The sequence below is a fragment of the Melanotaenia boesemani genome, chromosome 14, assembly GCF_017639745.1.
Source record: "Melanotaenia boesemani isolate fMelBoe1 chromosome 14, fMelBoe1.pri, whole genome shotgun sequence".
NCBI classification, from domain to species: domain Eukaryota; kingdom Metazoa; phylum Chordata; class Actinopteri; order Atheriniformes; family Melanotaeniidae; genus Melanotaenia; species Melanotaenia boesemani.
The window spans coordinates 4,158,350-4,171,375 of record NC_055695.1 but is presented as its reverse complement, the minus strand read 5'-3'; the positions used below and the strand labels follow the sequence as shown (position 1 = coordinate 4,171,375).

At 38.2% G+C, this 13,026-nt stretch overlaps 1 protein-coding gene across 4 annotated transcripts in view; it reads left to right on the top strand.

Annotated features, from left to right (window-relative positions):
• The window catches only part of adcyap1r1b (adenylate cyclase activating polypeptide 1b (pituitary) receptor type I), a 33,264-nt gene that overhangs the window by 8,032 nt on the left and 12,206 nt on the right, over positions 1–13,026 (top strand). For 3 of the 4 annotated variants that reach the window (XM_042005636.1, XM_042005637.1, XM_042005640.1), the window contains 2 exons: positions 4,414–4,560; positions 9,468–9,564. In XM_042005636.1, the coding sequence (XP_041861570.1) occupies positions 4,504–4,560; positions 9,468–9,564 (154 nt within the window). In that variant the 5' untranslated portion in view covers positions 4,414–4,503. The remainder of the gene's footprint in view (positions 1–4,413; positions 4,561–9,467; positions 9,565–13,026) is intronic. The other variant, XM_042005639.1, reaches the window with a different exon arrangement.

The window sequence follows — 13,026 nt, the reverse complement described above, 5'->3', positions numbered from 1 at the left end:
CAAAACATTGCATAAGAGCTGATTAACACAAATTAGATGCTTGGTTTTAAGATGGAGCTCAAAGTTTCTTTTTTTACAACTGCTTGTCTGCAAAGTAAACACAGGTGCGGAGCTAGAGGGTGGCCTGGGTGCCACCTCAGGTGATTGACAGGTCTCTGGAGGAGGAGAATAGAACGTTTTCTTTTCAGACCTGCATGGATCACCGGAGATATTAGACCAGTTTGAAGTACAGTGGTTTCCTAATTGGGTGTCCTATAATAATATTGTCATTTTGCTGCACATTTTGTAGAAGGGATTTTGTCCTATTGCAAGTTTTACTACTAATGTTGTGAAAGGTTATTAACCTAATCTTAGCATGAAGCTAGTTTAAAGATATTGTATGTGAAACTATGTCATATATAGTTTTTTAGTCAGTGTACAATTATTTCCTTATTTCATAAAAAAGCAGCAACACTTTTCATCTGTGGAGTCATTTTTGTGTCCAATAGTTTAAAAAAAAAAAAAAAAAGTGGTGGGGGATGTGACTACTTCCTGTTTTACCATGAGACTGCTCCTGTTATTTACAACCCTGAAGTCAAAGACTGGTGTTATGCTTTATTTGGAGGGCATACGTGCATGAGTGTGTTTTTTCAATTAGGTATGCTTTTTAGACGGAGCATCAAACATCCCACTCTCAGGCTGGCTGTGCTGAACATGAAAGCCACTGAGACTCATTAAGACACTGATTACAGCTCGAGGAGGATGGACGTGAGCAGCTGCTGAGCTAACACACACACACGAAAACACACACAAATGTTTACATTTCTTTTTAACCCATAAGAGCCCGACGTGACATATTTGTCACATACAATTTCTGAGACATTTTGCTTCAATTTATGGTATAAACTTTGCTAAACATTCTGTTGAACACAATCTTATACTTGTCTTATGTCCCCTAATACATACCCAGAAGCAGAAAACCACATTATAATCTTTTTGAACTATCACATGGTAATAAATGGTAGACACCCCCCCAAAAAAATTTTTTTTTGTTACATTTTGTTAAAGGGCCAAATAAAGACCTCATATTTAAAAAAAATGTACTTTTCTTACTATTTTTTTTATTGGTCAGGCCTTAATGGGTTAGACCAATATTAAACCACATTAATGGTTTTATTTATTTACAGTGATTTGGTTCTATTTAACTGAACTGGTGATTTACCGGATTAGGTGATTAGGTGTGATTGAGCTTTGTTATATACTAAATATTATTAATATTATTATTATCACATACAACTTACAGGCATATAGAAAGTATGTTTCCCAGTGAACAACTGTGCAGTTCCCTCAGGCTGTTTGATCTCATAATGATATCTAAAGCTGAGCAATATTACAGTTGTAGCCATAATTGAATCTCTAGTCCACAGTTTATTAAGTCATAAATTATTGTTTATGCAATGAAGACACACATAAGGATCACATAAGGTTGTTTAGTCTCTTTAGAAACAATGGGGATGCGTTTTAAAACCTCATTTTGGTTCCCTTTATGTACGTAAATGGGTATGTCTGTTTCAAACATCAAACACTACAGCCCAAAAAATGCCATGTGTGGTTTACGTTGGCAAGGTTGTTAAGGAATATATCCACTAGAGGGCAGTGCAGAGTTTACAGTTCCTCTCCAGGTTTGAGACAGTAACGAACATGGTAATGTGGAGAAGATCTTGATAATGTACAATCACAGAAAGAGCACAGTAGACGGTGTGACCATTAAATACAGCATAGCTTCTTTTCTTCTTTGCTTTCACTGGTCACACATCAGCTATACTGTGCAACACTGCCACCAGTGTTCTCCAGTGGTACTGCACCATTTACATACATATCCCCTTCTTTGTGAAAACAAACCAAAATATGCATGTAAAGTACACAATCGACAGATACAAGGAGGGATAGAAACATCTTTAGGGATTTAGTTCTGAATGAATCAACATTTTAGTCACATCTCTGATCACATGAGCAATTTTAATTCTGTTTCTTAAAGACATTAGAGAACTTTTGCAGATTTTCCCAGAGATGTCCCCCTTTTGTTGGCTAATTCAGCATCCATCTTGCATCCTACCTGCACTGTAAGGTCTCTCTTATCTTGACTGTTATTATTATTATTCTGTCCCTTCTACAACAGGACTGGTCACATTCACTGTATCAGCCTCTGTTCTGGTTTTATTTATTTATTTCTTATGCTGATCTGGTATAAGATATCATGGAAGCTGGATGTGGTGCAGTCAGGATCAGTTGTGAAAAATGATAGAAAAAAATCTCAGATATCCAAGACAAAGAAGAGCAAATTGTCAGAATATATGTTACTTTGTGCACGAATACTTGTGCACCGCTGGGTATTTATGAGTTCAAGAAACATTAAAAACTTCCAGTTTTATGGCAACTTTCATTTCACTTGCTTTTTTGTTGTTGTTTTTGTATCTTCTTGTCTGCTGCAGATGTGAACCACAAGTATGTTTGGTGGTTTGTAATAGTTTCCTTTTCCTCAGAAATGACTTAATGCTATTTCCTCTTTGAGAACTTGTAAAAGCTTTGTGAGGAGGAAGATTGGAAGCTTTTATAGTAGCCTTCCATATAATAAACATATTGTTTTTTTTTTTAGTTGGGTTTATAGTTTGTTTAAAGTTTGATCCAAGCAAATATATGGATGGAGGACACTTACTGGATGTGTTTGTAATAAACTGGTAATAAAAAGACTCAAAATATCTTTACTTTTCAATGTTTCATTCAGTTTATGACTGTTTCCAACAGTAAATACTAAATCGAAGGGAGTCTATTTACAGTAGAGCAGAAGACGGAGCAGAAGGCGGTTCCAGGTCCACGTGGTCCACTTCAGATCCAAACTCAGCAGCTCTCTCAACCGTTGCCCTTGACAACGCTTGCTGCTGGCAAGGTTTTGGTGGAGTAGGAACGACAGGCTGCCAAGCTCTCCCTGTGGGACAAGGCCTGAGCTCCCAGTCCTGATACTTGGCTTTGTTCAGGCAAACCCTCCCAGCCTGCAGCGTCATGCTGCAACCACTGGGACTCAGGCATACGTGCACGTGGACTCCTTACAGAAACACAACCTCACACACTCGTTCATGCACAGTTTGATAAGAAACAGTATGTTTATGTTGGATTCACTCTGTGACTGTCAGTGGTAGTAAAATAAAATCATTGTTGATGATCTTATGTTCAGCTTTTTGGTGAAATGTCACATTTTACAAGATGATTCGAGGAAATGTTTTGCTTTTTATTAGATAATGATGAATAATTACTCTAGTAATAACTTACCTTCCTCTTAGTTAATTGTTTTATATAAAGTTAAAGCAGCATGAAAATATCTGCACATGGTCAAACACTCTTGCAGGACTTTGGTAAACAAATGATCCCACACTGCTTCAGTAATGTCGAGGTCCAGGTTCTGGGAAGGATCCATTTCTGCGTCAGACCTGTCGATATCCGGGCTTTAGAGAGGATCCATCCCTCCATCAGACCTGTCAGAGTCCGGGTTCTGTGGAGGATCCCCGCTCTCAGACCTGTTGAGGTCCAGGTTCTGGAGAGGATCCATCCCTCCATCAGTTTTTGAATCAGACTGCTGGTAAAGAGCAATAAGTTGTCTGTTCTGTGCCAACACAGCACTGGTTCATCCCTTGAGTTAGGAGATGTATTTATATAATTCATTGGTCAGTGTTAAGGGGATTAACAAACAAAAAGATACGTAGAACATTCCTCTGAAAATGATCAGGTACAATGACTGGACCAAAAATGAAAGAAAATGCAGCAAATGTCCAAATAAATTTGAAAGACATTCAAAAAGCCAAAGAACTACGGCTGAAGACCACTTCAAAATATTACAACAACGTCTGGATGCTTGGAAGAGAAATATAAAAAATTGATTGTGCAGATTAAGATATTTGCAGAGGAATGTAATCTGAACATTTCTCTTTTTTAGACCTGAGCAGGGTTTCTGTGCTTCTTCCGTGGCTGCGCCAGCAGATCATCAGCCATCATTAACAACCTCTGGTTTTCGCCTGCCGTGGAATAGTTATGGTATAGTTAATGAGGCTTAGCTTCATCATGATGATGCTTTGGTAACACATGCAGTTGTGCCTGAGGTTGGTTAAATTTGGCAAATCATGTCTGCAAATAATATGAAAGATGTTTGACAGAGACTGTAAAGACTGAACCGTTTAATCATGAACATTCTTTTCTTTTCTTCTTCATATCCATAAATATAATAAACTTAAGATTATTTTGAAATGTTTTCTAAGGTGGAAAAAGGAAAGTGCTTTCTGGATTGTATTTGCTGTATTAAAGTATTTATAAATGCTAAAACAGAGCTGTAGCAGAAGGATGAGACTCTGCAAAGTGTCACTGACTGTCTTAAACTCCTTTCAGATCCCGAGGTGAGGTGGCATCCCGTCGAGTTTGTCTGTTCAGCTTTAGGAGCTCAGTGTTTAAAGGAAACTCTCAGCTTAGAAGAACAAAATGTCTGCTGCCACCACCAGCCTGCTAACCCTCGCTCTGCTCCTCCTCCAGCCTTCGGTGAGTTGCTTTTCCTTTTTTTATTTTGCATACGTTACACATTGTTTTATTCATCTGATTGGCTATCATCATGTTGTTTTTTTCTATTTGGAGCCACAAATGACCATATATGGTGAAGTAGTTGAAGGGATATTTGTAAATGTTAGACAAAATATGGCTCTTTGACACTTATTTAAATAATTGAAATTATTCACAAACAGTGATCAGAAGAAGGGAATCTAGTTGGAACATCACAAGCAGGTATTTAGTTGGTATGTATGAAAAGAAATGAAACAACCATTGTACTTTGAGGCAGTGCTTTTAGTTTTGTGTAACATGAAGTAGCGGTCAACCTAGCTGAGTGGAACAACCGAAAATGATGCAAATTAAGGCCTTTTATAGCAATTATTGAAATCATAAAACTGATTGAGGTTACCTTGTGTTTATTTGTGAAGCCATAAAAAAATGTAGCTTCGATCCTCAGCCCGTCAAGCTCATGTCGAGGTGTCACCAATCCCCAAATTGCTTCTGATGGGTCGTGGTTAGCACCTTGCATGGCAGCTTCCGCCATCAGTGTGTGAATGTGTGTGTGAATGGGTGAATGTGGTTTATATTGTAAAGTGCTTTGGGTATCATTCCAGGTACAGAAAAGCACTATAAATACAGACCATTTACCATTTTACGAGAGCAGAAACAATGCAGGATTTGTCATAAAGGATCTTCATCCTGACTTATTTCATTAATATAAACATAAAGATGTTATAGATTTCCCAACTTTTATCTGATTGGCCGTGTAGAAGCTTGATTCAAGCAGCAGATCAGGGACCTTAGCTGACACAGTCTGTGTCAGCCAGACTGATTCATCCATGTCAGCGAACCAACAGACTCAGGAACAGGTGGAGCTTCTTCTGAATAACAATAATTCACTGATCAGTGTGTGGCAGGAAAGATGGGTAAAGATCCACTCTTTTTATTTATTGTTTGTTCAGAATTATTTCAGCCTGTTAACTGTGTCAAGTTTGTTCTTTTTCCATATCAATAAGGCAGGGCTCGGCCTGGGGCTAAATTTATTCTGACCAACTATATATATATATATATATATATATATATATATATATATATATATATATATATATATATCCTCTCCAACTTGACCCTGGGTTGTTCTTTTAACACAGCACTGACACAATTAATATATAAATAAATAAAATGAACGAAACCAAATATTTAGCCCAATTTTACCATCAATTGACTATTTAAGACGTCAGTTCAACCAAAAATGCTTAGCAGGTAGTTTTTCTGTGGATATCCACAAGCCAGATGGATGCTCAAATAGCAGACTGCACAGTTTTCAGACAAAATAGGGATTTTTAATTTAATCCAGTTGTTTTGAGAAGACAGATGACCACGTTCAATATCCTGTTTGCAGGGCTCTACGCCTTCTTTTTAAAGTATCATGCATTATAACCTGATAAAGGTTCAACATCGTACAGCAGTTCCATACAAAAGACACGAAATAATCCCAAACCTGCATTGAAAGGATGGTGATTGTTGGTAATTTGTCAAGATATATTGATGATACAGTTAATGGTGGCTCAGGTGGAAGAATAGTCTTCCAACTGGAAGGTCGGTGGATCGATTCCAGGCTTTCTGACCTGACTACATGTCAAAGTGTAACTGGGCAAGACAATTAAGCAAGTTGCCTCCTGATGAGCCTGTATATATGCCCACAACAGGTAGCATAAAGTGGTCAAGCTGACTGGTCCATTTACCATTTTCCAGTAGTCTACAGGTTCTATTTGATTTAACCCCAGAGTAGTTTGTTACAGTATAAAGTATTATCATGTAACAGCAGTACTACTTTTACATAAAATATGATCATTTAGCCATCATTACACAGCTGTGCACACAGCAGATAGCTGTGTACATGTGGCGTGAAGCTGATCCTGCTGGGCGTGCTCAGTTTGACCTAATTATGAAGAAGTTATCCAGTAGCAGAGATGATATAATGATGATGCCTTTATACTGAACTCATAGTAAGGACATAAGAAGCCGTACTCAACAGTCATGTACTCAGCTTGACCCTGTAAATACTTTGAATGCAAAACACTTTTTCATTTCCTCAGTGCAGTAATTCCACACGCTAACTCCATTTTAATTCTGTGGTATTTTGCATCAATTCTTACAGTTGGTTTGCAGAACATGTGGTTTCCTCTCAGCTCAAATTATTTTTGCTTTTTTTAAAACAAGTTCTGATTATTATACATTTTAGTTCTGTCAGTGTTTCCCTACACTTTCACACAGTAAGTCAAGTGTGGGAGTATAAAGGAAGCGTACGGAGGAATGATTTTTGGTTGATAAGATTTTTATCTTTTTATTGTATTTCAGCTGATTTTGAAATTTTATTTTTAATACAACTGATATTTTGCTTCAAACATAATTTAACATATTTTAGAACAAAGAAGCTTTATTATATTTTTTACTGCAACTAGATCTATTTCTTTTAGTGCTTTAGCTATTATTATTGATTTAGGATAAATTCAGTGTCTGGCTGTCTTCTGTAGGGTCTGCAGCCTCTGGCATAAAAGACCATCTTTAAAATAAAATATATTAGTTGTCTGGTTTCTGGATGGAGATTGGGTTGTTGTGCATTTGGATTAAAGTCTTAATGTCCTAAAGACACCAAAAAGCCTCTGATTTATCTAAGTCATCGTGGCAGTTGCTGGTGGCTACTGTAATTGATGAGGATGACCATGCTCATTCCTTGCATGTGCACACTCTCGGTCTAGTTGTTACAAGTGCGTCCCACGAGGCTCACTCACATGGGAATTTAACCTAAACAGTGTTCAAAGCAATGCAGAGTATCCTGCAGCCCCAGCACCATAACACACCATGGTCAATACTAGCTGATGTGTAAATCCCATTAAGTTTAAGTAATGAATCACACTGCAGTGTGTGTATTTACACTAGTTTAAATATTTTTACTCAGGTATGTTTTCCCTCATTTTTTGCCATCGTTTTTAGGAGTTTGAGCACATCCTGAATTTCATTTTTCATTTCTGGTTCTGCACACGTTCAGTTTCCCTAAGACTGAAGGTCTGCTTGATCAGGTTTTGCTAATAACGTCACCACGGTGACAAAAGTAGAATTATCTTTAATGATTTTATGTTGAGATCACTGTTTAATTATTTCATTTTCTCCAGATTATGCAGCTCATGTTCACACAATGTCGCAAATTTGCATCAAGCAACTTCTGACATTTTTTATTTTGTTTCTTTTTATCAAATAGCTTATTTTATTTATTTGCTTTATTATTTATGTATTCGTTTTCCTGAGTGAAACTATTTATCTTTATTTTTTGTTATTAGTTTAATATTTAATTGTATCATATTTTATTCCAGTCTTTTTTCTTATTTTTTCCAAATTTTTTTCTGTATTGATTTTGTTTTAACATATTTGTCAATAAATTCAAGCATTTAGGGGTCATTATTTGGAGAAATGGACCTTTTCTTTTCTTCTTGATGCCTGGTTGTCAGGATGTCAAGCATTGCTTTTCTTTAAATCATGAGGCAATCAAGTTGAGCTTGAGGACGACAGATTAGCACCTGATTTTTTATTAATAATTGTCACAAATGGTCCAAATCTAGCACTAAGTTAAGACACGCATGTTACTCTCTTGGCTTCATAAATGACTTTCCCAAACTCTAACAAAGACAGACTTTTTAAATTTTATTATAGGTTAAAAAAATAATTAAATAACAGCAAAATTCTCTCAACATAATGAGATAATGTTTAAAATCAGGAATGACCTCTCTGAGCTTACCTTGTGAGGGCAGGGCAGCAACTTCTGAGCTTTTTCTGTACAATGCCATCATTACAGGAATTTTACCTGAACAAACTACCTTCTGATTGGTTCATTTATACCTTCGTAAGAGCTCAGAGTTTCTGTCAGCTATAAAACATGACTTACAAGACATTGCCTCTTTGCCTTCTCTAGGGAGCTGCAGCTGCTTCATGGAGTTAAAAAGACTTTTATTCTATAACCAGCTGGTGTCTACAGTTTCTACCAATTGTTTTAAAATGATATAACATCCACATTTACACAGTGGTGGCCTGGAAACAGTCACAGTCCAACAATCTGTGCTTAAAATGCTTCCAACTCAACCATCTCCCTGTAGTATTTGTAGCTCTGATACAAAATGCAGCCTGAAAATCATCCAGACGATTTGAAGATACGTTTGTTCTCCACAAAGCTTCCAAATGTTGCATCTCTATAAAATCTGTTAAATGCTATGAGCATAAGCCTGTATGAACACTGCTGACGCCAATGGGTAAATGACTCCCTGCCTCACCGTATAAAGCTGTGAAGCTGTGTATCCGTCACTGACGTCAGCACAAATACACAAAATTGTGTTTTTTACTAACGCTGCACTAGCCTCCATCACTGCACCCCCTCCTCAGTAGCAGCACCAGCTCTCAGAGGGGCTGTAATGAATGGGTTTTAGACATCCCCCTCATATCTGCAGTCATAGTTCAGGGTTGCTGCCGTCATCGTGATCTCTGGTCCCGGTTGTGCAGCAGTTACTGTGCAGCAGGTTTAAACAGTCCTATCTGCCTGTCTTAGCCTTTTAACAGATGGGAATGCTCCAGGCGAGGTCTGTGGTTTGGTGTGAAAAGTGCACGTCTGAAAGCCTTGGCTGTGTTTTCACCAAAATAACCCCACTCCTCCCGGTCAGTTGGCATGGGGAGGGTGCCAGCAGCTCTGCAATGATTTATTTAATTGGTTGAGTGTTTGAGCAGATCCCAGAGCTACGGCCTCTCCCACACTGTGGTGTGAACAACATGTAGAAGCTAATGAGGCAGCCCTTTCCATTTCACCTCAGAGTTCTTCCCCTGAGCTTTTCATGACTTTTTTTTCTGTTTTACAGGGTTCAAAACAACAGGTTCCCTCCAACTGTGTCATCAAGAGGGAACAGGAGAAATGTATGGAGATGATGGCCTTGGACTATGCTAATCCTGAATTTGGTAGGTTTTAGAGTCTATAGTTTAAGCCTTCTCTTCATGCTACCCTCCTTTAAAAAAGAGCTGATTAAAACAACAGGGAAAATATTAATATATCTTCTGGGTGGTCGAAATGGTCAAACTTGACCCTGACCTGCTGACGACAAAGAAAATCATTAAAATTTTACAGTTTTCCTTTGAGCTTAATGAGATGCATCAAAGTGTTGACAGAAATTCAGCAAATTAAATTAAGTCTTTCATTTGACTCTGCTTTTAAATTTAGAGAGAGGGAGAAGGGCTATTAAGGCTTGAGTTGTCAGTGTCTGATGATTATAATGAAAAGCAGCATTGATAAGTGAGTGACAGGTGCCCATCAAGCGGAATAGAATGACTGATGCTCAGTGACAACTGTCCTTCACCTTGTTTTGACTCCAATTAAAAAAGAAATTAAATAACTAAAAAACTGAGTTTGTTGTCCTTTTGGAAACTTACCTTTTTAAAAATTCGGTTATGTTTAGGCATTAGTATAAACTCAATTACAAAATAGGCCTAAAAGACTGCTTGGTTAGGTCTAGGAAAAGACAAATTCACACCAAAATCTACAGACAGACATGTGGTGCCAGCAAATACTAAGAAAATGAAAAAAAATTTTATTATATAATTTCCAAGTGAAGCATGAACACTATAAAACAGGCAGGAGAATGAAAAAGGGATCATTTTTATTCTGTTGGCTCATTTAAAACTAAAACTGTATGCTAAATAATAGAAGTGTTGTATTTTCTGATGGGAAATGAAATGCATTAACTGCTTGCTTTTAGTGTCAGATTTCACAGCACTCTGAGCCTTTGTTTTACATCCTGGATTAACAAGAAGAAGTTTATCTTCATTTTTATTAACCCAAGTAGTTCTGGTCCAACATGAAAAAGACACTGTGCTGAAACCCAGAGAAAACTGAAAATGAATTAAACATTTTAAGATAAATGTGTTCTACACTAACAGCAGCTCCATCTGTCCGCTTCCTTGTTAAAAACAAATATATAATCGGCCAATCACGTGGTAGCAACTTAACACATATCGTCATGGTGAAGACGACTTGCTAAAGGTCAAACTGAGCATCAGAATGACGAAGAAAGAGGATTTAAGGCATTTTGAACGTGGCATAGTTGTTGGTCTGAGTATTTACTGGGATTTTCACACACACACACACACACACACACACACACACACACACACACACACACACACACACACACACACACACACACGCACACACATCTCTAGGGTTTACAGAGAATGGTCTGAAGAGAAAATATCCAGCGAACAGCAGTTGTCTGGACCAGAATGTCTGGTTGATTTCAGAGGTCAGAGGAGAATGGGCAGACTGGTTGGAGATGATAGAAACGCAACAGGAAGTCAGATGAGCACTGGTTCCAACCAAAGTCTGCAGAAAAGCATCTCTGAACACACAACACGTCCAACCTTGAAGCAGATGAGCTACAGCAGCAGAAGACCACACCAGGTGCCTTCTGTCAGCTAAGAACAGGAAACTGAGGCTACAATTCACACTCACTGTATAATGGTGTGAGGAATATTTTCTTAGTACCAACGTGGCCTGGTTTAACCAGCACAGCCTACCTGAGTATTGTTGCTGACCATGTCCATTCCTGTATGACCACAGTGGAGCATCTTCTGATGCTACTTCCAGCAGGATAATGCACCATGTCACAAAGTTCAGATCATCTCCATCTTCTTTCTTGAACATGACGATGAGTTCACTGGACTCCAACGGCCTCACAGTCACCAGATCTCAGTCCAGTAGAGCAGCTTTGGGATGTGGTGGAACGGGCTGTAACTAATTCTGATGGTCGATTAGTCACCGACTATTAAAACGACTAGTTGACCAATCGGATTATGTATCTCATAATTATTAAATGGCTTCACTTTCAGCTTTGAAATCTTGCATAAGGTTGTTATGCAAGTCCGACATGCCTCGTCTTTAAATGTTCGAGCATTGCAGACGTACTTCCATGGTATGTGAGGTCCGCTTTACGAATCTCACATTTAATTTAAGTTTAACGGGAAGTTATTTCAGACTTTTTACGTTCTCTGCCACTGTTTTATTCCCTGATCCGTCGCCATACTTTTTCCCCTGGTGGACTTTATTACGCATGTGCAACTCTCAGCGTAGATAAGAAAAGAAGACTATATCTCACTCTTTATTTTATTTATTTACTTTTGCCGACAATAATCGACGAGTAAATTCGTTGTCGACTATTTTTATTGTCGACTATTGCCGACTAATCATTGCAGCCCTAGTGGTGGAATGAGAGATTCTCATCATGGATGCAGCCGACAAACCTGTAGCAACTGTGTGATGCTGTCATGTCAATATGGAGAAAACCTCTGAGGAAGGTTTCCACCACCTTGTTGGATCTGTGACGCTAGGAATTAATGCAGCAGAATTAAAGGTACTAACAAGGGGGGCCTAATAAAGTGGCTGGTGAGTGTAATATGCATTAAGTCAGCAACATTTAACATTTTAACACCACTAGTGTTGTTGCATTGCTCCTAGTTAAGCTAACCTACAGCACTGCATATGTTGAAGGTTATTTGTTGATGGTGATGTTTGAGAGGAGAAAATGCTTCTTAATGAGGAAATTAATGGGGCAAAATTACAAAACAAAAACAGAGCATAAAGTCTAAACCAATAATTATAGTACACATGCTCTTGGGCTACTTCTTAATACTCTGAAACTGGCTCTGGGTGTCTTTTTATTTTTTTAAATCAAACATGTTTCTTTACTTAATATGTACTTCGAGGGGAGGTTTGAACAGAACTGATTGTTCTGCTATTTTCTGAAGGATTTTCCCCCCCAAAAAAATCAAAACAAACACACACATACACACACACACACACACACAGCCACACAAAACTGTAAGTATAAGTTCAGCTAATGGTGATCAGTAAAGGGGAAAGAGGTGAGTTAATTAGCAGCAAGAAGCAGGTGAGATAACAGGAAGGAGGACGGAGGCTCAAAATACACGTGAATACATACAAGTAAAGATCGAATCAACCTTTAGTATATTTCTGTTAGTCTGGGATTTCCTATAAAGCTGTATATGATCACAGAAATCAGATGACTGTCTTCAAGGACTCGATGTTGCTCCCATCTGCTTGTTTCACTACCAAAGCATGATCCAATCCATCCTGCTGAACTGCTCCACCTGTTTTTAACAACATGCTCACAGTTAAAAACCAGATTAAACCTATACGCATAACCAGTGCTGCTGCAAAAATCTGCCACATCCAGCCTCACTGAACTCAATAATAAGGCCACCATATGCATTACAATCTCAGTAGCACAGGAATCTACACATCCACTATGAATACCTCACCCCGTTGCCCTCAGTAGATATAGGACAGGAAGGTGCAGGAAGAACAAGCCTGATGAGGGCAGTCATAGCTGCTCTAAACAACAGGCCCCA